The sequence below is a fragment of the Martes martes genome (genome assembly GCF_963455335.1).
Source record: "Martes martes genome assembly, chromosome: 4".
Taxonomy (NCBI): Eukaryota; Metazoa; Chordata; class Mammalia; order Carnivora; family Mustelidae; genus Martes; species Martes martes.
In genome coordinates, this window is record NC_137891.1 from 119,640,017 (window position 1) to 119,664,267 (window position 24,251).

General features: G+C 39.1%; 1 protein-coding gene across 1 annotated transcript in view; it reads right to left on the reverse strand.

The window, feature by feature from the left end:
• LOC308341412 (calcium-activated chloride channel regulator 1-like) overlaps positions 1 to 24,251 on the reverse strand; it is a gene marked incomplete at both ends in the record, with an annotated part of 30,302 nt that overhangs the window by 5,103 nt on the left and 948 nt on the right. Inside the window, 10 exons of the mRNA XM_080801340.1 lie at positions 481 to 742; positions 1,318 to 1,533; positions 3,782 to 3,888; positions 5,707 to 5,881; positions 8,492 to 8,719; positions 9,280 to 9,498; positions 12,498 to 12,675; positions 16,507 to 16,612; positions 18,993 to 19,140; positions 19,882 to 20,022. Of these exons, the coding sequence (XP_080657466.1) occupies positions 481 to 742; positions 1,318 to 1,533; positions 3,782 to 3,888; positions 5,707 to 5,881; positions 8,492 to 8,719; positions 9,280 to 9,498; positions 12,498 to 12,675; positions 16,507 to 16,612; positions 18,993 to 19,140; positions 19,882 to 20,022 (1,780 nt within the window). The remainder of the gene's footprint in view (positions 1 to 480; positions 743 to 1,317; positions 1,534 to 3,781; positions 3,889 to 5,706; positions 5,882 to 8,491; positions 8,720 to 9,279; positions 9,499 to 12,497; positions 12,676 to 16,506; positions 16,613 to 18,992; positions 19,141 to 19,881; positions 20,023 to 24,251) is intronic.

Consider the following 24,251-nt stretch of genomic DNA (forward strand, 5'->3'; position numbering starts at 1 on the left):
GCAAACTAATGCAGAGTCTGCATACATATAGCAGGCACATATAACTGCACTTGAATTTATCTCTGCTGCTTTCTAAATGTGAAATCCTCAGTTTCTTCATCTGTAATGTAGGGTTAATAATATCTCAAAAGTATGGTAAAGATAAAAATGAAGATAATATAACATAAAATAGCTATTAATTTTCCTCCTTCCCTTTTGGGGAGTGTGGAATACCCTCTGACAACTCCCTAGAGTATCTAAGTGTATTAAAGTTGAGCCACTAATGTGTTTGGTCTTTGCAGAAGCTAAAGGTAAGCCCTTCTTCATGCTGTCCAACATTTTAAAATATAGGAATTGTGGGGAAGCAGAGAACTCTCCCAACCAGACCCCCAGTGGCAGACTCCCTGATTCTAACTGTCCTCACCAGATCATGCCCTCCTTCTGTTCCTTGATTGCTTTTTGGAAAAGAAAGATGTGTTTTCCAATCTTTGGAATGGTTACCTGCTCCATTGTCCAGTAATTCAAGGTTAACTGTTTTACCATTCACTGATTCTATTACAGCTGTGACAGTGGCCCTGAGGATTGGCGAGGATCCTTGATGAATCTTTGCATAAACGGCCATAGGGCTAGGAAATTTGCCTTGGTCTTTGTTCATTTTAGAGGTCACTGTAATTGGAGGCAGAGTAGCACTTGAAGCACGGGAGGTTACAGTCAGAGTCAGGGTTTGTGAGCTTGCTTTCAGACTGTAACTCCAAGTGCCAACCTAACCAAAACAAATGGAGACATTTCCAATTAATAACTGTAGGTGACACAGACCTGACTTTAATGCTACCTATAGGAAGAACTTATCTGGTACAAGCATGTTACAAAAGCATATCTAAGAAGATCTCTGATATTTTGTCAACCAAGGGAAATTATGGTACATTTGGATTAACTACATGGTTATTACTGTCAAGAAAATCCTAGTTGGGGAAAATGAGGTCAGAAAGCTGTGTCTTTATTTCCTTGGTTTCTAAAAAGCAGTATCAAATCAATGGGTTCCTGAGGTGATATTTTTCATGATCCTGAAGTTTCAAGGACCATTTTGCATCTTGACTTCTATGTAATTTGAAACTTCTCCCTTTAGTTCCTGTGGAAAGTATCATCAATTTCCTTTCCCTTGATTTGCTGTCATAGTAATGAGATAGAGAATTGGATAGAGAATTTTCCTTGTTCTCTCTTTCGTCCAATACTAACTCTTCTTCTAGCAATCACCCACATTGAAAAAGCTATGAATATTTTGTAAAAACTTCAACTTATCTTCTCAAATTGTGGGAAGGATAAAACCTGAGCCCATACCTTCGCAGTGCCTGGGATTTGGAGGTAGGCCATTCTGGTGCTTTTGTCCACTACCAAGCCATCTTGTTTCTTTCCACTAGGATCCCTGAGAAGGATTTGGGGAGGCTCTGTTGTCCAAGTGATGAGGAATAACGTGTCCTTTCCCACAGTGCTATCCACAAGCACTGTGCCATTCATCCACTGATTGTTCTGGAGGGTTAAGCCTCTACTCTCAAGCTGTTAAGAAAGAAAAACAACTCTTTACATTCTGGAGAATATAGCCCCCATCACACAGTCTCTTCCATTCTGCCTCCAATTCCCAGTTGCCCCATTAAAAGCCTTCCGTGATGCCTGAGTCCTTGGCTTGGTATTTAGGTCTTATCATTATCTAGTTCTATATTACCTTTCTTCCAGCCTTAGCTTCCACAGTGTTTATTCCTACACCCAAACTAGACCACTTCCCAAATGACAGTCATGAAACCCTGACTCTGACTTTATCATACTCTCTGCTTTTCCTGGAAGTCTACACATTCATCTCCATTTATCTAAGCCTTACCAATCCTTCAAAACTCAGTTCAAAGGGCACTTTCTCTCTGAAATTTTCTCTAATGTCCATCTCATTTACTGACTGAGAATTATCTCTCCCTCCTGTGAGTTCTCACAGAATCTTGATTCTGTCACTCCTTTGATATTCTCCCAGTGTTTTCCTTTATACCTACTTGTGTTTATATCTCATCCTGTTTAGTAGACTAAAACTTAACTCTTTAGGGGCCTGACTGGGACTTTTTGCAAATAACCAATGCTGGATCAAGTGTTATTGTAGTCCCTGTGAAGATAAATGAAAATAAGTCAAAGGCCAAGGCTGATTTGTTGTTTGGAGAAGAATGAAGAAGTGGTTAGAACAGAGACTGAGGTGGGGAAGGGTTAACAGGACTTTTACAGAGAATGTGACCTTGAGGATTGTCTCCTAGATAATTTTTTCTTGTCCTTAAACTGATATCTAAGAGAAGATAGGGTGGCTGGGTCATAGAGTCAGATTTCTAATTTCATAGGTAGATTTTATCTTGGATGTGGAAAAAGTAAAGGGCTCTTTGTGCTTGCTTTGGCAGCACATATACTAAAAAAGTGAAGGGCTCTTAAATCTGATTCTTAAGGCAGGTGGGTAAATGAATTCTGCTCATTTCTCTATCTCTCTCACTGTTAGGCTTCTTAAATACAAAAGTAATGGGCAGAAACTGCCTGACCGTGAACTTGTCCTTTCATCAGTTTAATCATTTTTTTCAGACACCTTCCTCCAATTTCCGGATTGAACTCTTGAGTTCAGTTTTCTAAATCTGAGCTAGGATAACCCAAATGAGTATAATTGCTATCTTCTTTGATTGAATAAATTCTACCCTGGTAGACCAGAAAACCTATTGTTTCAAAATCTGTCAATATTTGGCTTTAACATGACATTGTTTTTTTACTTTCATCCAAACTCCAACAATAAAATTATCACAATAAAAATAATAATTCATATAGATGTGATTTCTGATTATTTACTCTCTAGCTTAAAAATTCATATGAGTAGCTTTTGAAACTCAAGAAGAACATTTAAAATACATTTGTCCTTTTCTTAATGAATAGTCCCAAAATTTTTGAAAGAAAATATGGTTTTCTTGAAATTTTAGAACCAGAAGGGCCCATGGTTCTTGTTCATATCTGGCTGAGAAACTGAGGCCCAGAAAGGTGAAGTTCTTAACCTACAGTTCGAGAGTTAATGGCAGGCCCAGGACCAGAATCCAGGTGTCTTGACTGACATCATGGGCTTTTCACAGAGCAAAACACTTTTCATCCATAAGGAAATCCTGGCAAATATCAGAGATTTGAGGTAATGGAAAAACAGAGCACATAATCCACGAACACTGACTTGTCCCAGAAAATTTGTGTTAAGTTGATCTACTGTGAAGAAAATTTTGAGCCAATTATATTGCTATGGGTGCTTGTTAACAGATGTTTAAAAAAAGAAATTTTGGACCCATTATATTGTATGTTGCTGATTTCTGTGGAGAAGTCAGTATTGTTTCCAAACAAGTAAACACTAATTGCTTTGCTTTAAACAGTAGTGTTATACTTTAGGAATAATGTCCAATATCAAGGTGAAATGTCTTTTTTTTAGTTTTAACTTACTACTAGACGAATGTAGCACTTAAAAATTTTAACCATTAGGGGCACCTGGGTGGCTTAGTGGGTTAAGCCGCTGCCTTCAGCTCAGGTCATGATCTCAGGGTCCTGGGATCGAGTCCCGCATCGGGCTCTCTGCTCAGCGGGGAGCCTGCTTCCCTCCCTCTCTCTGCCTGCCTCTCTGTCTACTTGTGATCTCTCTCTGTCAAATAAATAAATAAAAATCTTTATAAAAAAATTATAAAAAATTTTAACCATTAAACTCTCCATTTTGGTTATAATTATTTAGAAACATGAAAAACCAGAGAGTAAAAATTCTGACCTGGATAGCACGCTGGGAGGCAGCTCCATTTCCAGATGAAAGGGCCCCAAAAGCATCAATGAGTCCATTGTTCTGAGCCTGATCTGAAGCATATGTCTGTAAACCTCCTAAAACACAATTATATTATCAGAACTTGTTTTCTAGAAAGCAAGTATTTGCACCATTTTAGCTACTGTTAAGATAGCAGAATACGTTACATAAATATTCTATTGCAGTTTTAAAATATTATTCAGTCACCATCAACCAGGCATCCAGATTAATTCAGAAGTCGATACTAAATTTTTAATCCTACTGAATAATAGCTTCAGCAACATCTCAGTTGCCCAACTAGGTCAATTATCTGCAAAGCAGGCATGAATCTCTGATAGGTCAAAACTAATAACATAAAATTTCATGTTTTAAAGGTCATATGCTTCATATAAGAGAATTCATTAAGCCTTATTCCAAGCCTATTGATTTATTCTTATTTTAGACATAATCTTAACAAGCTTGACTTTTGGGTTTTCTCCTAAATTATAAAACATATGTATGTTAACAACAGCAAGAAATAACAGCTGCAAGGGACAGTTACGGAAAAGTACAATATATAGTAAAAAATAGATTATACACCAGGTCTCCCAGTCTTGGGCTATTTAGAACACGTGTAACTAAGAGAGTTGATGTGAAAACACTTTTAAACCATTAATGCCATCCAAGCTTTAAGGTAAGTACTTTGGTAATGCTCTTGGGGCCCTACTCAGATACCCTTACCGAGGCAATCGAATCTTTCCCCTGCTGCTCTAAGTGTTAGCTGCTAATGGCATATAACTGCTCCTTTTTCCAGAAAATTGCCTTACCAAAAGAGGCTATGCTTGCTGGAGAAGTAACATGCTCCCTCACGTCCACCTTGCCTTGATTGTCCACGGCCGCTGACTGATGGACACAGTGGTACAAAAGGTCAGCCCTTTGCCTCAAGATTGTACCAAGTGTATGATGCAATTCCAGATTGAGAGCTCCCTGTAGTGTTAGGCTTCAGCTAGACTCTAAGTCCACTTCTGTGCTTGGGTCCTTCCCCTGTCCAATCCACTTCCCTTTCTCCTGTTCTCCTGAGAGCTCTCCCTCTATAAATCACATGCGCCCAAATCCTTGTCTCAGGCTCTGCTGCTAGGAAACCCAGCCCATCATTTTAGCTCCCTCAGGAGGCAACTCAGCATAATAATTGATATCCATAATGCTGGCCCTAAGTTAAAAAAAAAAAATTGTGCCCACTTACTCTGCTAAAGAAGCCAGGCACATATGGAATCTTTTTAAACCATCTGTGTGTGAGATTAGAAGCTCGATATATTAATATTTTATGGAGAAACTGCATTGTTTTCTACATTGTCAAAATGACCTTCTGTGGACTCAGTGGGTTCTTTGCTCTTCCCCTGCTACTCCTTATTAAAGTCTCAACTTAGAGGTCACCTTTCTGGACCTTCTCCTTCCCTTAATAAGGTCAAAGGCTTTCCATTCTACTGTGCTTTCTATTGTTAATAGAGTACTTGTATCATGGTGTTATATAGTTAGTGGCTTAGCATCTCTCCCCCCTGGGTCTGTAGACCAGCTGCCAGTTGGAAAAGAGTGGTTCCTGGCTAATCTATTATGTTCTTTGCAGTCCTTACTTACAAAGTGTATGGGAAAAGAGATCTGAGTCCTAACTAGAGTGCTGTGCTGATCCCATCTTCCTCCAGACTGCCATAATCCTAGAACTGAGGCCTTAAAAGAAATGGAGAGAGTCAATTCTAATTGTCATTTGGAGGAAAAGGCAGGTAGTTGGTTAATAAGACTCCCCCTCTCTATATATAGCCCACCCTTCCCCTTCTCCCCTGTTCACTGGAGCTCACAGTACAGTGGAAGAGAAAATTCAGCAATTCAGTGGGACACAGCAGCAGCAGACCATCCTTCACCTGTCATTTTAGACAGCTCCTCTAGTTCTTTTGCTGCAGAGGGCCCCAGCGCGACTGTGTGGATGACAGCTCCACTTTGTTTCACCTCGTTGAAGCACGAGCTTATAGTGGTATCCTCTCCATCGGTCAGCAGCACGATTTCAGATCCATCTGTTGAGAATTTCTTCCTAATAACCTAAGAACATAATGCAGGATATGAGTTATCAGTGTGGCCAAGGTATTTGGGAGAACAGCATTTAACGGTAATGAGAAGAGACATTCCAGAGGGATTGAACAAAAGTGCCTGAGAATGGTCAAATAGCTCTCTGTCTTGAAGTGATAGAATTTTAAATCAGCAACACTGATGGAATTTGACAATAGTCTTTTCTCTTGGTTACCCTACTGCAGAGTGGACTCTGTAAAAAAAGGGTAGTTACAGAGATTCATAGCACTGGGGAAGCAGCAAAGGAGGTTTTTCTAGTTTCCTTCATATGATCTCTCCTTGACAGGCTTTTGGAGGTTCCCAGATGCTTTCAGAAACCACCCTCATTGAATAGGGATCGTTTATGGGAGATATTAGACACAGGGTAGAGTTAGCTTGTATGATATTCACCATCTGACTATACCAGCTGTTTATGGTTGGCATTAGTTCTGACTGGTAAGTACCCAGGTCACAGGATTTATTAAAATTTTTAATATTCCCTCTGACTAAAATAAATAATTTTATTCTATTAACCCCAACTCCTAATGGTCTTATGACATCGATGTTTCAACTATTCCTGATTAACATGGATTATAGTTTTTTACATTGTGTAGAAAGCACAGACCTTTTTTTTTTTAAACCAGTGTTGGATAAGATTTTGATAGAAGGAAAATTAGATTTAAAAAATAGTTTTACTCATTTCAGAAGAGGAAGGCAAGAGTCCACTCTTCCCCTAAAAAGAGTAGAAGGAGAGACCCAGAAGGGAAAACTAGCAATCAAGCCTGAATAACCTCTCTTCCCTGGACCAGACTCAGAAAGGGAAAGCATCTTCAGTAGGTTGAAAGGAAAGCTAAGAGCAGAGGGTACTTCTGCTGCACTGTTTGAACTCTGAGGGGCTGCCACACAAGGGAAGAGAGCAGAACTGTGTCTGCTGCTACATGATAGAATCTAGAGCCCAGGATCCTCTCAACCATGGCTGTGGCCTTGATCTGACCAAACTGAGAGGCCAGAGAAAGGCCTTAATTTGTATTCCTTTGTCCTACTCCCTATCACTGCTATGTGCTGTGGAAAATGTGTGTAAGTTCCACATATCCCACAGGGAAGACAGAAGTCAGCAGGAAAGAGAAGAGGTCATCTCACCAGACAGGCTGAGGGGTGTTCAGTCTGCTCAGGAGCTGGATGGAGGACAAAGTGGTGCTTAGGGCTCTGCTTCAATAGTGGGAGCCAGGGTGCAGCTGAGTCAGCAAAAAAGATGACTGGGCCCAAATCAAGCCCAGAGAAGTCCAGTGGGCACCTCAGCAGATACAGGAGCCCAGAACAGACCTGACAAGGGCCCTACTGTAGGAACCAATGGGGAACTTGGGACAGTGTAGGACCCAAGGCTCTTTATCTCATCACACACAAGCTCCTCCCATCCCATATCTGGACTCCATTGGACAGGGGGAGCATCTAAATTCCAGTTGTATCTTTCACACTCTCTCTCACCCATCTAAGTGGAAAATGCAGAGCCAGAAGTTCTCTCTTCACCACCAGGCCATCTGGCATTACTCATCTCCCCTAAGATTTTGCATAGCAGGAGTTTAATATAACATGTCAGCGATTTCACTGTCCATTCACCTCCCTCATTTGCTTCTTTAATCAAAGCTTGGGTGAGTGGCAGAGGCGAGAGAATCCAGATGCCCACAGGCATCTGGACAAGGGTTCTGCAGCTGACTGTGCATACAGTGGAAACCACTTTTAGGGAACTGAACATAAAGGTGGAATAAAAGGTCCCCGGGGACAGACTGAATTTGAGGAAATGGTTGTCTGTTGTCCACATACAGTAGTGTGAGTTGGAAACTAAAATGTTCCTGCTGCTGCTTGGGAATCTGGAACAGCCCCGGTGCGTGTTGTGCCCCCTATTCGACAGAAGGCTGACCTGCCCAAGATGTCACAGAGATTTTGAGACCTTAATCAGCTAGCTTCTTTCAGCCTCTTATTCTTTGTTTCATGGGACTAAAGATCTTCTAAATAACTATGGATTATTAGATTATGTGTTTGGAGCAAAGAGGCATCAGGTGCTATCAAATAATTCAATTTTATTGAGACCCTTCTGTATAAAAGATACTGTGCAGCAGCCTCAGAGGTCAAGAGGCAAGTCTTATCCCTAATGAAATTTTGCTTGAGTGAAGCACGTGATTAGAAAATCAGACAGAAGAGCCTAGAAGTCATAAGAAATTTTTTTGTTAAAGTTCACAGGATTTAGAAAGAGTGATTCTGTACAACTGAAAGAATCAGGAAAGATGTCCAGAAGTAGGTGATGTCTGGGATCAGATCACAGAATGACTGTGATTTGAGGGACAGAAGAGGAAGGAGAAAATATTCTAAGGGGGGAGCCTGGCAAAGGTGTGGAAGCGCTGAAGGACAGGTGATCCAAGTTGCTGAGATATAGGACACCTGGAAGAAAGTTCCTGGTATGGGACCTCAGAAAGGTAGGTAGGTGGTGCTCTATTATGAAAGAATTTAAATATTGGAGAAAATTTGACTTAATTTTGTTGAAAACAGAGGTAAGTTTAGGAAACAGAAATTGTAAACATTGACAAATGACAGGGCAACTTGTCTTACAGCAAATGCTGATCGAAGCCCGGAGCAGATGGACGTTCCTCCTGTAGCCACTGCCGGTAAACTTTTGGTGAGGGCATCCCTTTCCGCAGCACTGTTTATCTGGACAAGTTCACTTTGTACATGGGCAGCACTGTCAAATGTCACCATCCCAACCCAGGAGCCTTGCTCAACTATTTGCAGAAGGAAAAGTTTGCCGGCTTGATTTAGTCGGTTAAGGCGGTTACCATTCTGAATGGAAAAGTAAAAGAAAAGCAGTCAGGTTGGGTTTAGATGAGCAGGCTAATAACAAAACAGTATAGAGGAAATTTGAAAATGGCTGCCTTAACATCGAGTAAATGACAACAAGCCTATTCAGGGGCCTTTATATTAAATTAAATTTCCATATTAAATTTCTCCTTTATAATTAGTAACATCTGGGTAGAATTTTAGGGCCTTTGTTTAAATAGCCCTAAAAGACCAAGCCAGATTAGGCATTAGTTAGATCATTACTGCTTTAGTAAGAGTTCTATAGATGTGAAACATTAAAAAATGTCAAGGCTATGTACTTCAGCAGATCTTGCTCACAAATTAAAAGCTAATTTTATTAGCTTTATTAACAAATGAGACTCTTGCTGTTGAATTCCTGTTGAATAAAGTTGAGGTGGGTGTTTCTAATGGTAATGTTATTGCTATAACTGTTCTGACCCTAAGAGTTGTGTTTATTCCCAGCCTGTTACAAACTGTGGTCCAGATCCTATCATACACAAACGCGAGAGCAGCATCCTGAAGACCAAGACCAGTTAACGTACCGTCATGCTTCCAGACTTATCAAGAACTAAACACACAATTCTTTGTCCGATCTGCAGCAGTGAGAATGTGGGTGCGGGTGGCTGTGTCGTCATAGGAGTGGTTTTCTTGAAGTCCTCAGAATCACGTATCACTTCCCATGTGCTTCGGAGATTGCATTTTTGGTTTTGTGGGTTTGGGGCCTCTTTATTGTGGTTTTTTTCTGTACAGAATTCAACCACCTGAAATTGTCAATAAAATTATAGAGATAAACAGTAGAGAGGATATTTAAATCCCTTGCCCTCCTTCCTAGTCTGCCCTGCTAACCCATAAACTTGGCTTAATCCCGCAATCACTACAGGGTACTGCTGGGGAAATTCACAGTCATAATTCAGACTTCCTGTCTCATACCACATCTTCAACCGTATTGGACCCTTAGTACTCCTCAGCAATCTATTTATCTGCTCTTGGCTTCCTTCCTACTTCTCAAACTACCATTTCAAGCATCACCACCATCTTCAAACCACCCACTTCCTAACATTTCTCTGCTGGTAACATCTTATCTCTCCATCCTTTTATTTCCCACTCCCTCTTCCCACTCACTTACCAACACCCTGCATTCCAGCTCTTTCCACTAAGATGTCCCACCAGCTCCTCAACCTTCATGTGTTCGCAGTTGAACTCACCACCTTTCCTTTAACTCTGCTCCTCCTCCTGTCCACACAGTCACCTCCATCAGGAAACCCTATCTTCCTCCTTCTACAAAATAACCAAGATCCATCTATTTCACTGCTTCTCTAGTTCATTATCTTTCTCCTCCATTGGAATCTCCATCATTCAAAGCCTTATGGTCCCTGCCTCAGACTATTTTGGTCTCCTACCTGACTTTTCCATCTTGTTTGCCCTCCAATTGGTCCACTCCACAGTTTCCAGAAATAGCTTCTTTCTTACTTCTGTGCTCAAGACCCTTTGGCAGCTCCTCATTTCTCACACACTATTTCTGGACTATTCGCAGAGTGAGCAGCAATCTCCATGATTCAGACTTTGCTTCACTCTCCATCCTCACTCTGGCTGTGCATTCCAAGTCTCTAATTTCCCCTACTGTAATCCATAAGTTCTCAAACTGGCCTTTGCTCATGGTTTCCCCTTTGTCAAGGAATTCCTCTTCCTCTGTCTTCTGCATCGTGAACTTTACCCTCATGTTTCAGCCAAAAGGTCATTTTCAAAATGTTTTCTCATTTCCTACTCCCCCCAAAGAATTTTCACTCAACCCTGTGGCTTCACAGTACCCTAGAGATACTTCAGTAAGACCTCTTTAACATTGTTAGTACACTTATTGGACTACAAACCCATCTATGGTAGAAAATTGTCTCATTAAATTTTGCTTCCTCAAAACTTGGCTTAGTGTCTGACACATAATAAAAGCTCAATATAAGTTTGTTGTTTTTTCAGTAACCTAAAATCTACATGGCAGGTTTTTTTTTTAAATCTACAAAAGGGCAATAGTTATTATGCAAGAATTACATGAGAACATATGGAATAGGGTCCATACTAACACAGCCGATAAATGACAGTTTCCTCCCCTATCTTTAAGATTTGTATCTCTAGCATTTGAGGGATTAAAAAAGGATCCACAGTACCCAAAGCATGTGTAATTTCATTCCTCTTCTCAGATTGTTATTCATAGTATTATCGTTTAATTAAAAATCCTAAATATCCAAGATTCTAGTAACTTAGAAAGTAACCATTATCTGTAAAACACTTATTTGCCTCCTCATTGGCATTTCCCAGGTCATTTTGGTTATGTTTCCATAATATCATAAGGCTCTATTTTAGCAGGGGTCGGAAAAACTTATATGTAAACTGTAGGTGGAGGTTCCCAAACCTGACTGTACAACAAATTTAACTTTGTGGTTAATTTAAAACACAAAACCACAAAATCTGGGCCCCCTCTTGAAAGTTTCTTTCTTTTTATTTTTCTATATTATACTTTTTTTAAAGATTATTTATTTATTTACTTGCCAGAGAGAGAGAGAGAGAGAGCAAGCACAAGCGAGGGAGGGGCAAGCAGAGGGAGAAGCAAGCTCCCCACTGAGCAAGGAGCCCACCACAGGATTCAATCCTGGGACCCTGGGATCATGACCTGAGCTGAAGGCAGACTCTTAATCGACTGGGCCACACAGTCATCCCCCTCTTATGAATTTCTGAGTAAGTCTAGAAATGGATTGCAAAGCCAGACCAAAGGATGGGCCTTTTGAAGCATGGTAAATCACATTTTTAAAACTTAGACCACCAGTAATTCTGATAAGTTACTTCATCCTCTATTCTAAAAGGAATACAGAATTTTATATAAGAGGCTGAAAGATAAGGGACTCCAAAGTCTCTCCACTGACTTTAGTCAGTGATAACTGATGCATTTAGGTTTAGTTTGTCCAGATTTGCCAAAATGTTTATTTAGCACTAATAAGGATAATTTGTCAAGTTTATTTTATCACCTGTTTGTCATTAAAAAAAAAATTAGGAAGTATTTTAAAACTACTTAAACCTATTAAAACTATGACAAACTCCTTACAAACTCCTTCACCAATGCTCTTAAAAAGATAGAAAATTACAGTTAACAACCAAAAGCGAATATGCAGGCTGAAAAGATCTCTGCAAGTCAGATTTAAGGCTATTAATCATGTCCTTATTAAGAAATAAAAAGAAATGTCTGATCCTTTTGGGTAAATTTCTTATTTAACTAAGAATTTTTGTGATTGTCTGACTTTAAGGATATTTGAAGTAATTCTAAGCACTGAAACTCCAAGCTTCTGGAGCACCTGGTTGGCTCAGTTGGTTAAGCTGCTGCCTTCGGCTCAGGTCATGATTCCAGGATCCTGGGATCGAGTCCCACATCGGGCTCCCTGCTCAGCAGAGAGCCTGCTTCTCTCTCTCCCTCTGCCTGCCGCTCTACTTACTTGTGCTATTTCTCTGTCAAATAAATAAATAAAATCTTTAAAAAAACAAAACAAAAAAACTCCAAGCTTCTGGGAGGGAGATAATGGAGCCGCAGGAATTGACCTAAGGAAAGGGGAGGGGGAAGATACGACTTTATCCCTGATTTTGTACTTCCAGCTTGTCCCACAGAGAATCAGCTGCTCACTGGTGATTTCCCAAAATAAGATCCTTCCTTGCAGCAATCAGGAATAAGAACCTCACTAAATTCGTAAGTGCCAAGAAAGCAAAAGAACAGGGTACTTACAGAATTAATTCTTGGTGAAAACATTATGGAAGCCTTCTCAGTCTGGCCTTTATTAGGTATGAACTCACACCCTTCTTTGTACAGCCCTGTTGCTGTGTCGATTTTACATGGTTTCGGGACACAGCTGCCTCCCTGACACTGTAGTGCTTGATATTTACCAGTAATCCTTGCCGAACATCTGAAAATATATTAAAGTTAGAAGTTTAGGTGCTATAATCATTTCAGAGGGTTAGACTCTGTGGTCAGGTTGTTTTGATGTCTACCACTTCCTCTTATAATTCAATGAACAAATACATCACCTTAAATAGCAAAATTATGAAATTCACATCAGTGTCATTTTTGTTTGCCAGACAGTGAAGGGTTCCCAAAACAGTATCAGAATTTGTTTCTCTGCAACAGAAAAGCTAAGTCTGGCTTATGATCACCATCAGGTAATAAGGATCCACATCCTTAGCCACGTCCTCATCTAGGACCCTCTTTCCTAGGTCATAAATCAGAAGCTCTCTTTTGTTTCCCTTAAAAGGCTTGTGAACATTTCCTGGTTTTCTTTTCCAGTTAGTTTATGTCATACAATTTTTGCATAGTTCTTGTATGTTCGTAGGTATTTTAGATTTTTCCTTATATGCTTATGAGTTTGTGGCTATTATAAATGGACTGCCTTTACCCAACATTTTATTTTTTGAGTATATAAACAATATATGAACACTAGAGGAAGTTTGTAAAATAGCAAGAATATTAAGAAGAAAAGAAAAAAATCATGTCCCACCATAAGAAATAAGCTATGTTAACATGTTGAAGTATTTTCTTCTCTATATATCAGCATAACATTGTACATATAACTTTGCTTCCTGCTTTAAAAAACTTGGTATATTAGTATATTTAAGATTTTAATATACTATTATAATTCATAGTATTCTTTTAAAATGTGATTTTAATAGCTATATGTTTTGATACTATAATATGAATCTAGTCTTAACTTACTTAATATGTTTCCTCCAATTTGTCAGTACTAAAAGTAAAACTTCAATGAATAAATAAAAATTCACATAAAGTTTTGACACTGTTCCAAGTTTGCTGCAGGATTAATTCCCAGAGTAAAAGTTTGAACATTTTAAAATCTGTTGATACAGCCCACTCTATGATTTCCCTTAAAATGGATTTTTAAAAAAGATTTTGTTTATTTATTTATTTATTTATTTGACAGAAAGAGAGAGCACAAGCAGGGGGGAGCAGCAGGCAGAGAGAGAGGGAGAAGCAGGCTACCTGTTCAGCAGAGAGCCTGACTCATGACTTTATCTCAGGACCCTGGGATCATAACCTAACCTGAAGGCAGATGCTTAACTGACTGAGCTACCCAGGTGCCCATTAAAATAGATTTTTAAACACGAAATTACAGAATCAAAAAATAAGAAAAATTTCACAGATTTTATGTGTCATCAAATTGCTTTATAGGAAAGCTGTGCCAATTCATGCCTCTTAACAGCCATCTGTGGGAATGCTCATCCCACTGAGAGTAATAATAAACAATTCTCATCTTTGTCAAATTTGTGCTAGTAAGTCTAAATATTTATTGTATGTTTATCAGCCATTTTTATTTCTTCTTTTGTGAATTATTTTTTCTTTTACAGTGTCCATTTTCCTATGAGAATGTTACTGTTTTCCTTATGGTTTCAAAAGTTCATTTTGAGATATAATACTAAGCTTTTAAAAGCCTGATTTCTTAATTTTTCTAAATACTTTGTTCTGTTTTTACCTTTTTATTTAGTTTATGTTTGATTTGTATATAATAACAATTTTAATTCTTAGGTTACCAAATTTGTTATTCTTTTAGTTATGACTTTTTCTGACTCTTGAATGCATAGAAAGACCTTCACCACAAAAGAGTTATTATTCATCTAGTTTTTCCTACTCTCTCACTATATGATGACTCTATCCAATTGGAGAAGGGTCTATTAATTTTTCCCCCACATATTTAAAAATTGTCCTGATCTCTTAAGAAATTTTGCCTTTCCTCATAGCTTTGTAATTCTAGCCGTTTTTGTTTTTTTTTTTTACAGACAGAGATCACAAGTAGACAAGGAGGCAGGCAGTGAGAGAGAGGAGGGAAGCAGGCTCCACGCTGAGCAGAGAGCCCGACGCGGGGCTCGATCCCAGGACCCTGGGATCATAACCTGAGCCGAAGGCAGAGGCTTTAACCCACTGAGCCACCCAGGCGCCCCTGTAATCTAGCCGTATTAAATAATAAATTATTATATATGTGTCTACCAGTCCATACTGTTTTAATTAATGTAGCATTAGTGTATACTTAAATTCAATAAGTAGAATTTCCCTTTATTATTACTATTACTCTTTTTTTAAAAAATCTTGTTAGCATCTTAAATAGTTTCATAAAACCTATATATTAATTTGGGTTGAATTTACATCTTCCATGAATTGAAAGCCTCCCAATTTATCTTGATATTCTTTTAAACCCTTTAGAAGGATTTTGTTGTTTTCTTCATATTGATTTTCATATTGCCTAGAGTTTCCCCTACTTTAAAAATTATTTTATTTTATTTATCTATTAAGTTTTTATTTTAATTACCTGGTGCTTATCATGACAAGTGCACTCCTTAATCCCCATTACCCATTTCACTCATTCCTCCACCCCCACCTCCTTCCTGGTAACCATGAGTTTGTTCAGTTAGTTAGGAGTCTTTCTTGGTTTGTCTCTCACTCTTTTTTTCCCTTTGCACATGTGTTTGTTTCTTAAATTCTACATATGAGTGAAATCATATAACATTTGTCTTTCTCTGTCTTTTTAAAATTTATTCTATCTTATTTATTTTTTGTCTTTCTCTGTTTTATTTCACTTAGCATTATACTGCATTCATGTGGTTGCAAATGATGATATTTCATTTTTTATGACTGAATAGTAGTATTCCATTATATGTATATGTGTGTGTTGTGTGTATATGTATATGTATACATATATATATTCCATTTTTATATATTGTATTAACAGCATATTGTATATATAATGGAATATATTATTCCATCATTCCATTCCATATAACATATAAGAGTTTGAATGGAATATATATATTATACACATAGAGTGGAATATATAATATTGTATATATCACATCTTCTTTACCCATTCATCTAAAAAGTCAAACAGGTGCCCCGCCTGTCAGGTTTTAGTATTCTGAATTATGCTAGCTCTTCAAAGTAGATTAGGAAGTTCCCTGTCTTTCCTGTTTGTGCTAAAGAAGTTTATATTCACTGAAACTGATCTCACTCATAAAATAATGGCAGCCAAGAGTACTTTACAAGTATTCAGTTTGCTTTCTATTGACATCACAGAAAGTTTAATTTAAATTGGGATGGGGGCACCTGGGTGGCTCAGTTGGGTAAGTGTCTGCCTTTGTCTCAGGTCATGACCCTAGAGTCCTAGGATTGAGTCCTGCACCGGGCTCCCTGACCATGAAGGAGTCTGCTTTTCCCTCTCCCTTTGACCCTCCTCCCTCCTCATGCTCTATCTTTCTCTCTCTTCCAAATTAAAAAAAAAAAAAAATTAAATTGGGATAAATTCTGTTTTAATATTTGGATTGTCATTCTTTTAAGTTCTACTGTCCCTCCCAGGCCCAATCATACTAATGAAGTCTGCATAGATATCATTCTGCCCTGAAGGCACTGAAGAATGCGTTAGATTTGTTTATGTCTCTGATTCTGATGCAGGAAGATGGAGACACTGAACATAGCACCTGTGGATTTCTTATAGTTACACACACACACACACACACACACAAGCAAATAATTTGTAGCTACACAGTAGAGATTTCAACTATTTGAAGCACTTACAATGTGAACAAAATTGGTAGTTTTTGGGAAGCTGAAAAAGAAGACACTAAGAATGAGAGATCAAAAATAAGATGAAAAAAACCTGATACTTTTAATGTCATCAATTCCTAAAAAATTGGTATCAATTTAAAATAGTTTGGGAGAAGTTAAATCAAAATATACATACCTTACTGCTTCTCTTTTTCCATTGAGTAAGTAGAATTTCTGGTTATTATTGTACTCATCAAATACCCCCCATCGTAGATGAGCCCATTCATGGACAAAGACCCTTTCTGTAGGAAATATTTGAAACACCCAATTACAATAAGAATGGCAAGATTATCTTCTCATGCTGGGAGAAAATAATTTTTCCAAACATCATTATACTTTGCTATGTTAATTTTTTTAAATTAAATATTTGATTTCCTTAGGAAAAAATCAAATAACAACTGCACATTTCTTGAAAATGTAACTCCTTATTTTGACTCCTCAAATGTTAATTAGACACTAGTAAGTGCCAGGCAGTTGCTCATACAAAGATGAAACAACTGCCTTGTCCTCATACAGATCATGGTCCAGCAGATGACGCAGATGACCAGATAACTAAATCCCAAGTTGTGTAAGTGTCATGATGGAAGTCAGTGCGGGCTGCTGTGGAGCCAGAGGTGGTCACGAGGCAGCCTGGGCAGCATCACCAGTGTGTCCTTCTCCCTCATGGCTCATTCTGGTTAACTGTCAAGGCCTGCCTACTATACTTTGCCTTTTTGCTTTGACCTAGTCTCGTATTTCTAGTCTTACAGCCACCTACTCCTGAATCACTGCAGTAGACACCCACCTGGCCTCCATATCGCTAGTCTTTGGTGGCTGCCCTGTGGTGCTCAAGTTAAATCCCGCTCCTCAACATGGCATGCAAGGTTCCTGATGATCCAGGCCCTGCTCTTCTCTGTAGCCATATTTCTTGCTGTTCTTAACCCAGTTCCAAGCCCAGTGAATTCCTAAACTCCCTTTTACTTTCTAGGGTTACACCATGCTCTTGCTCATCTCTGGTTCTTTTCATGTATTTTTCCTCTGGCTCAGAACACTGTCTCTCTCTCTCTTTCTCCATCTGGATAACTCCTACTTCTCTTTCAGAATCAGGCTCATAGTCACCCAGAAGCCTTCTCAGACACCCTCAGACTAGTCCAGATACTCCTTCTTTGCGCTTTCATTACATTCCATTATGGCACTTAATATGTTATATTTTCATTGCTGCTTACATGCTAGTCTTTCCCCTAGACACTTGTTTTCATAAGAACAGACACCATGATTTCTTCACTGTCTGGCCTTGGAAATAGTGCCTAGAACTAAATAGGCACTCAGTATTTGTTAAATTTGCATGAATCTTAGTGACTTGTATTCAGCTCAGTTTTTCTGGAAAGTAAATTCCTAGGTATGCTGAATTTGGAAGGTTAAATGAGAGGGCACTTGCTAAGAAAGACCTTGATTATCACACTGAAGATTTAAACTATTCTATCAGTGCTGGGGAATAACTCATGGCTTCTTAAAGGAAAGGGTAGGTTTTGGGGGAGCGGGCATGGAGTCACAGTACAGAAAGGAGAGATTATAAAGGAATGGCATTATACGTGGTGACCATGGTGGCTAAGGTGGGCTCAGGAGTGGGAGGGGGCAGTTAGGTAAATCTATTCAACACATATTGAGCCATATGTTGGGAATTTTCTGTTTGATATGGCGTTGAGATCGAGTGTTGTAAAAGAACAACAAAGAAGTACATTTGTTTGACACCTCTTTCTGATAAGGTCTGTCTGTGTTCTAGGGTATTTGGGGGTGGGATATGGAAGTGCTAGCACTCTTTTGTTTGTTTTCTCTGCCTTGCCCACTTAAATGAAGAAAATCAAACTGGTTCTAACCTTTTCAAGATAGTGAAGAAACCTGCTACTAGTTATTAGTTAACCTAATTATCTAAAAGGAATCATATTTTATTATACTTGGAAAGTACATAATATGTATACTCCATTGCTCGTTTCTTTTAATATTTTCTCCAAAGGTTGCTCTAAATAGCTGATATGGGAATGGTAGTTTATTTTGTGAAGGAAAATTGGACCTTTTTTTTAGTCACGGGTTTTTGAGATATTCTGTCTGGTACTCAAAGTGTGGTCCATGGCCTCACAGTATCAGCATTATCTGGGAACTTATTAAAAATGTGGATTCTTGAGTCTGGACCCACACCTATTCAACAGCATCTGCATTTTAATCCATTTCTGAAGTGAATGCACAGAAGAATCTGAGTGCACTGCGCATCTCTGCCATCTGGTGGCTACTACCTAAGTTGCAGGCAGGAGGTTTAATCTGTTCAGGTGTTCACCCCCCACCCCAGGATCCATAGAAACCTAATATACATATAAAACTATCTTACAGTTATTATCTCATACTAATATTACCAGATAACAGTCTCTAAAAATTAAAAATACTGCATTTACACATGTATGCTAAATACGAAGAAGTTAAACTTTAACTGGGAAATGCATTATTCTTATTCCCTATTTTAAGTGGAAGTTATAATAGTTTATTTTGCTTATATATGCTCACTCAGATCATGTTGATTGCTGATCTACTTTGAACATAAAATTATTAAATTGTGAGAAATATAGCAGAATATTTTATTTCTACCCCTACCTTGTGATCCATATATATCCAACTTTTTTCCTGCTAGGAAGTCAGGAGTGAAATGAATCCTTTCACCCTTTTCTCCACAGTGTCCCATCTGCTCCGTGTAGGGTTCATCGTCACCTGGAGTATTCGGTTCAGCAACTAGAACATCAGCCTGAAATTTAAGGAAAAGTCATTATTACAAAATATTAATGTAAGAAAGACATTAGGTTTCAAAGCCAGTGGTCAAGAAAGAATTCTTGAGACATCTTTGGTGCAAAAATGTGGGCTTATTAAAGCACAGGGACAGAACCTGTGGGCAGAACAAGCTGCATTGGTGTCAGGAGGAGTGGCTCCTTATAAACTTTCAAGTTGGAAAGGGGTTAGGGATAGTGTAAGACTCCCCAGTATTTTGGAAACAAGGTTTCTAGGATCCTGAGGGGGCTAGCTATTGTGAGGAAAGGTCATATATTCCTATTTAGTAAAACCTAGTCATAAGACCTTTCAAATGTATATCACTAGGTCATATGCTTGGGGGATGTATCCCAAGTATCTTGGGAGGGTAGAGATAAGGAAGTTTCCAAAGGAATTTTTATATGTTAAAGTAGACTTATGGGTTCCAGGAAGTTGGGCTAAGGTTGCATTTGCTGCTAACAAAGTATCAACAAAGACAGTTGAGTCCCTAGAGGAATGTCATTCTGCCTGTTTTAAAGACTTGTCCATGGGCTGTAGGTAGTAAGGAAACTTAGTAAGTTTTCTTCTATTTTTGTTTCCCACATCAATATCAGCAAATAAATGACTTTATTCACACAGGAGGATTTTGAAACAATTTCATTTGATTCTAGAATATTTTGATGAAAAAAATCTGAATCAGAGAAGGAAATTGAACTTGAAAAAAAGAACTTGAGATTCTCACATTTTTGTAGGTCTCGAGTTTTGGTCTCACATACTCAGGCTTTGTCTTCCATTTTTCAGGAATCAAAATGGCAACACTTTTGAAGTAGAATCTTTTTTCTGTAGCTTCAAACAAATATGGAGATGCCTGGGTCACCATGTCCTGGGAAAAAAGAAAACATATGTAACCAGCACAATTATGACAGAAAATGGGCAGAGCTGCCAATCATTCAAATTTACACCTGTATTTCACATCTCCAAAGACTAGCTATTTATCAGGCTGGGAAGGGGAAATGTGGAATTGCCTTTTATTAATAATAATAGTTAACCTTTTCTGAGCACTTACCATATGCTGTGTCACGCTGTAATGGTTGACAGTATAGACCCCAGAGGCAGACACTAATTCTCGCTCCACCACTTACATTAGCACATCATGCAATTTTCTCAAGCCCTCTTGAACCTCAGTTTCTCCAGGTATAGAGTAGAAAATATTCTAGTGACTAGATCATAAAGTTGTCGTGAGGGTCAAAGGAAGTCAAGAAAGCACTTCAGACCATGTTTACTTAGCACAAGTGCTTATGAAATGTTAGCTATTGGTTTCATTTCATTTGCTCTTTGGAGTATCAATAAACCTTTCAGGGAGAAACTGACAATTAGAGAGTATAGGGCTCAAAGTCACACACCAAGTAGTACTAGGAGAGAAACCCAAATTAAAATGAGTACGACCTTAGCGCTGCTCATGTCACTGTAATAAATTGGGGGTTAACTAATTGTTATGAGAGCATTTATTTTTAGTATAGTACCAAGTGTTCAATATAAGGAAGTGGCATAATTAATTTATCTTCAAGTTACACCTAACTTTATTTCTCTGAAATGAAAGAGCCATAGTGTTAAATTTTAAATGCCTCTGCAGATTCCCTGAGTTGCTTCATGACAAGAGAGTAGAGAGGGCATTATAGGAGATTCATTATACCAGAGGGCATTGGGTCTACTGGGACCAAAACCCACTGAAAATCGCAAAAGCAACTACAGATAGAAGAAAAAAGAGGGCTGAAGACTGAGCCTCAGGCCCCCAGCATTAGAGGTGCGGTGAGGAAGAGCCAGCAAAGGAGACTCAGGGAGCAGCAGGTGCATGGGGAGGAAGTCAAAAGGCACTGGGGTGAGAGTGTTTCAGGAAGGAGAAAGGCCTTGTCGGTGTCTCATGCTCCTGGGCAATCAAGTGTGGTGAGGACTAAGAACTGAGCAATGGATCTAGCAACCTAAGCAATCCGTTTTAGTGGAATAGAGATGATAGCTCCATATGAGTGAGTTCAAAAGAATAGGAGTTGAGGAAGCGGAGGCAGTGAATACAACAGATCAAGAATTTTTTTTATGAATTAAAGAGGAATGCAGAAATGAAGAAGTAGCTGAAGGAGGACTTCAGGATAAGGGGTTTTGTTTTGTTTGTTTTTTAAAAATGGAAACTATTATAACATACGTGTACACTATGGGAAAAACAACAACAACAACAACAAAAAACAACCCAGATAATGTAAGAAAAAACAGACTTGCGGGAGCAGAGCCCTTGCAGGAGCAGACCAAAGTGACTAGCCCCCAGTGCCCGGTGGGGCTGGCCTTAGAGGCACGAACAGTTCATCATTACATGGGGAAGCAGCGCTTGAGCATTGATACAGGAGGACTCCTGCTCTGCCACTTCCTAACAGGATAAACTTGGGGAATTTATCTCTAAGAGCCTGTTTCCCTCCTTTCAGTTAGTGATAATAATTATGGCTGCCTGGATATTATTTTAAAAGTTCTTGTAATGATTTGCATTGCCTCCTTCCTCCAAAGACAGATTTTTAACAATCCACTAGGAGAATTCAACATTGTATCATTTTTAGAAATAAAAACACCGAGGGGCACCTGACTGGCTCAGTGGGTTAAAGCCTCTGCCTTCGGCTCAGGTCATCCCAGGGTCCAGGGATCGAGCCCTGCATCAGGGCCCTTGCTCAGTGGGGAGCCTGCTTCTCCCTCTCCCTCTACCTGCCTCTCTGCCTACTCTGTCAAATAAATAAATAAAAACTTAAAAAAAAAAAAGTAGACTAGCCGCTTAAAAAAAAAAAAAAAGAAGGAAAAACATCGAGTCAAGATCACCAAAAAGTTGAAAAGTTGATATAAAACTTCCGACCTTAGGGTGTTATATCACAATTTGACTTGTGAAATGTGAATTTTCAGTATCTCCCGGAAGAATAAGCAGCATGAAATGCTCTTATCTTCCATGTTTTAATGGAACCATTAATAAGGGATCTTTGCTTCGGCATCTGTTCCAGGTTTTGAGATGACCTCATATCCAAATAGACACTTAAACTTTTGAGGTTTGGAGAAAGTTGAGGATGACAGTTTATAGGAAGGGCTGATAATTCCGTAAGGACAAGGATATCATATCGTTCATCACTAGGTTCCTGGTGCCAACATAATGTAAATGCTCTATAAATATTTGTTGAATGAATGAACAAACTGAATGAATGAAGTAAGTGGTTATGATGAGTGGTAAACTGTCCAGGAGTGCCAAGTCAGGAAACGCCTGGGCTCCCATGCATTGAGGAGACCCCAAACAACTCCGATTGTGTATCTTTGTGTGTGTGAGAGAGAGAGAGAGAGAGAGAGAGAGAGAAGAAGAAGAGGAAGAGAGAGAAGGGGGAAGAGAGAGAGGACACACAGAGAGTGAGTTTCTGACTCTCATTCCCTCATCTTGTAGATGTGCTCCCATTGCTTCTCTAACGCTGGGCGGAGTATTGGCGCGGTGGCTAGAACAGCTGCAGCGCCATCTGCCGGCCTTGTAGGTGGGAAAAAGTTGGGGACTGTCCTGGGGAAGCTGTTATTTAAGAGCTGTAGCTTCTGTCCCTATGAGGGCAGGAGGGAGAAAATCCCCTCAGAAAGCAGAGTCAGGAATGGCCAGGAAAGGCGGCAAAGCCCACAGTGAGCTCCCTCAACTCTGCGGATCTGGAACATCACATAGGGGAAACCACTTTTATTAGCTACTCAGGGACACTGAGCACACTTACTGCCCTTCCCAGTGTTCCTTTTATAGAGAAGATGTGGAAACGAACTTACAGGCAGCATATTCAGGACTTCAACCATAAAGTCGAACTGAAGTGAGAAGTGCATTTTTTTCAGGAGGAAAACCCCCAGAGATATTAGGTGAAAACACTTTGAAAGCTCTAAGGCACCATATAAATACAAATGAACTTTGTCATTCAAGGTAAGTCATCTGTATCCTCCTTCTGTATCCTCCTTTCTGAGCCCTTCTCACTGTCCAACCAGAGACAGAAACATCACCGGTCACATTTTTCTTCCATACTTTGTCTGTTGCTCCAAGTGACTACTTCATTTTTGAAGTAGTCATTTCTAAATTTAGAGGTAATCAAAAACTTACCCAAGGTTTCTGATATTGAGAGATTTCAAAAGGTGTGAATTTCTCTTTCACCAATGGTGGTAAACCTGATAGTCTTCTAGTTCAATAGGTAAGCTCCCTGCTCACATCAACTGCTGCACTTCTCCAACCCTAAAATGCTCTTGGTGATAGAAATGGTTCTCTCCAAACTTATCTTTTTAGCCTTGCTGCTGCTGAGAGCAAAGAACCTTTGAGGGTGACCTTTGGAGCCCTTGCCCTACTAACCTCTGAGCTCACACTCAAGAACTTTGCCCAGAAACAAGCTTCAGTCCCTTTGGCTTGGTTAAGAGGGAGGAACTCCTGATCTAGAAGAATTAAAAGTGGTACTGGTAGTTGATGACTATGCCTACCATTTACTGGGCTCTCATTACATACTAGGCACTATGCATATGTTTTTGAAGTTTTTTTTTTTAATTTTGAGATAAATTTAGGCTTATAGAAGATATACAAAAATTGTACAGAGTTCCCATATACCCTTTACTCTGCTTCCCTTATATTCATGCATTGTTACATTGAATCCTCACAAAGTCCTATGAGGAAGATACTTATTATTATTCCCATTTTACAGACTAACACTTTTGCTCATTATACAATACTGCCTCTGGATGTGTGCTACAGCCTTTTATAAGGCATTTCCTTTTTATTCTTAGCTGTTTGCTGTTGCACACGAACTCCCTAATCCCTCTACCTTATAGCAGTCATATGCCTCTGCTGGAACACAAAGAGTCTTTTTCCCTAGTTTTTCCTTCTCCCATAGGAGAAGTAGTAAGTGAAGTGAGGCCGTCTAGCAGCCCTGAGAGGGTTCCTTTGCATTAGGGCTGGTAAAATGCACAGTTTCCTCTCATTGGAAGGGTTGGGATCGTTCTAAAATCAGAGATTTGCTTCCTAGGCTCCTATATTAGGATAACAGACAAGGGGGTTACAATTGGAACCATAAAAGAAGAATATTATATAAGCCA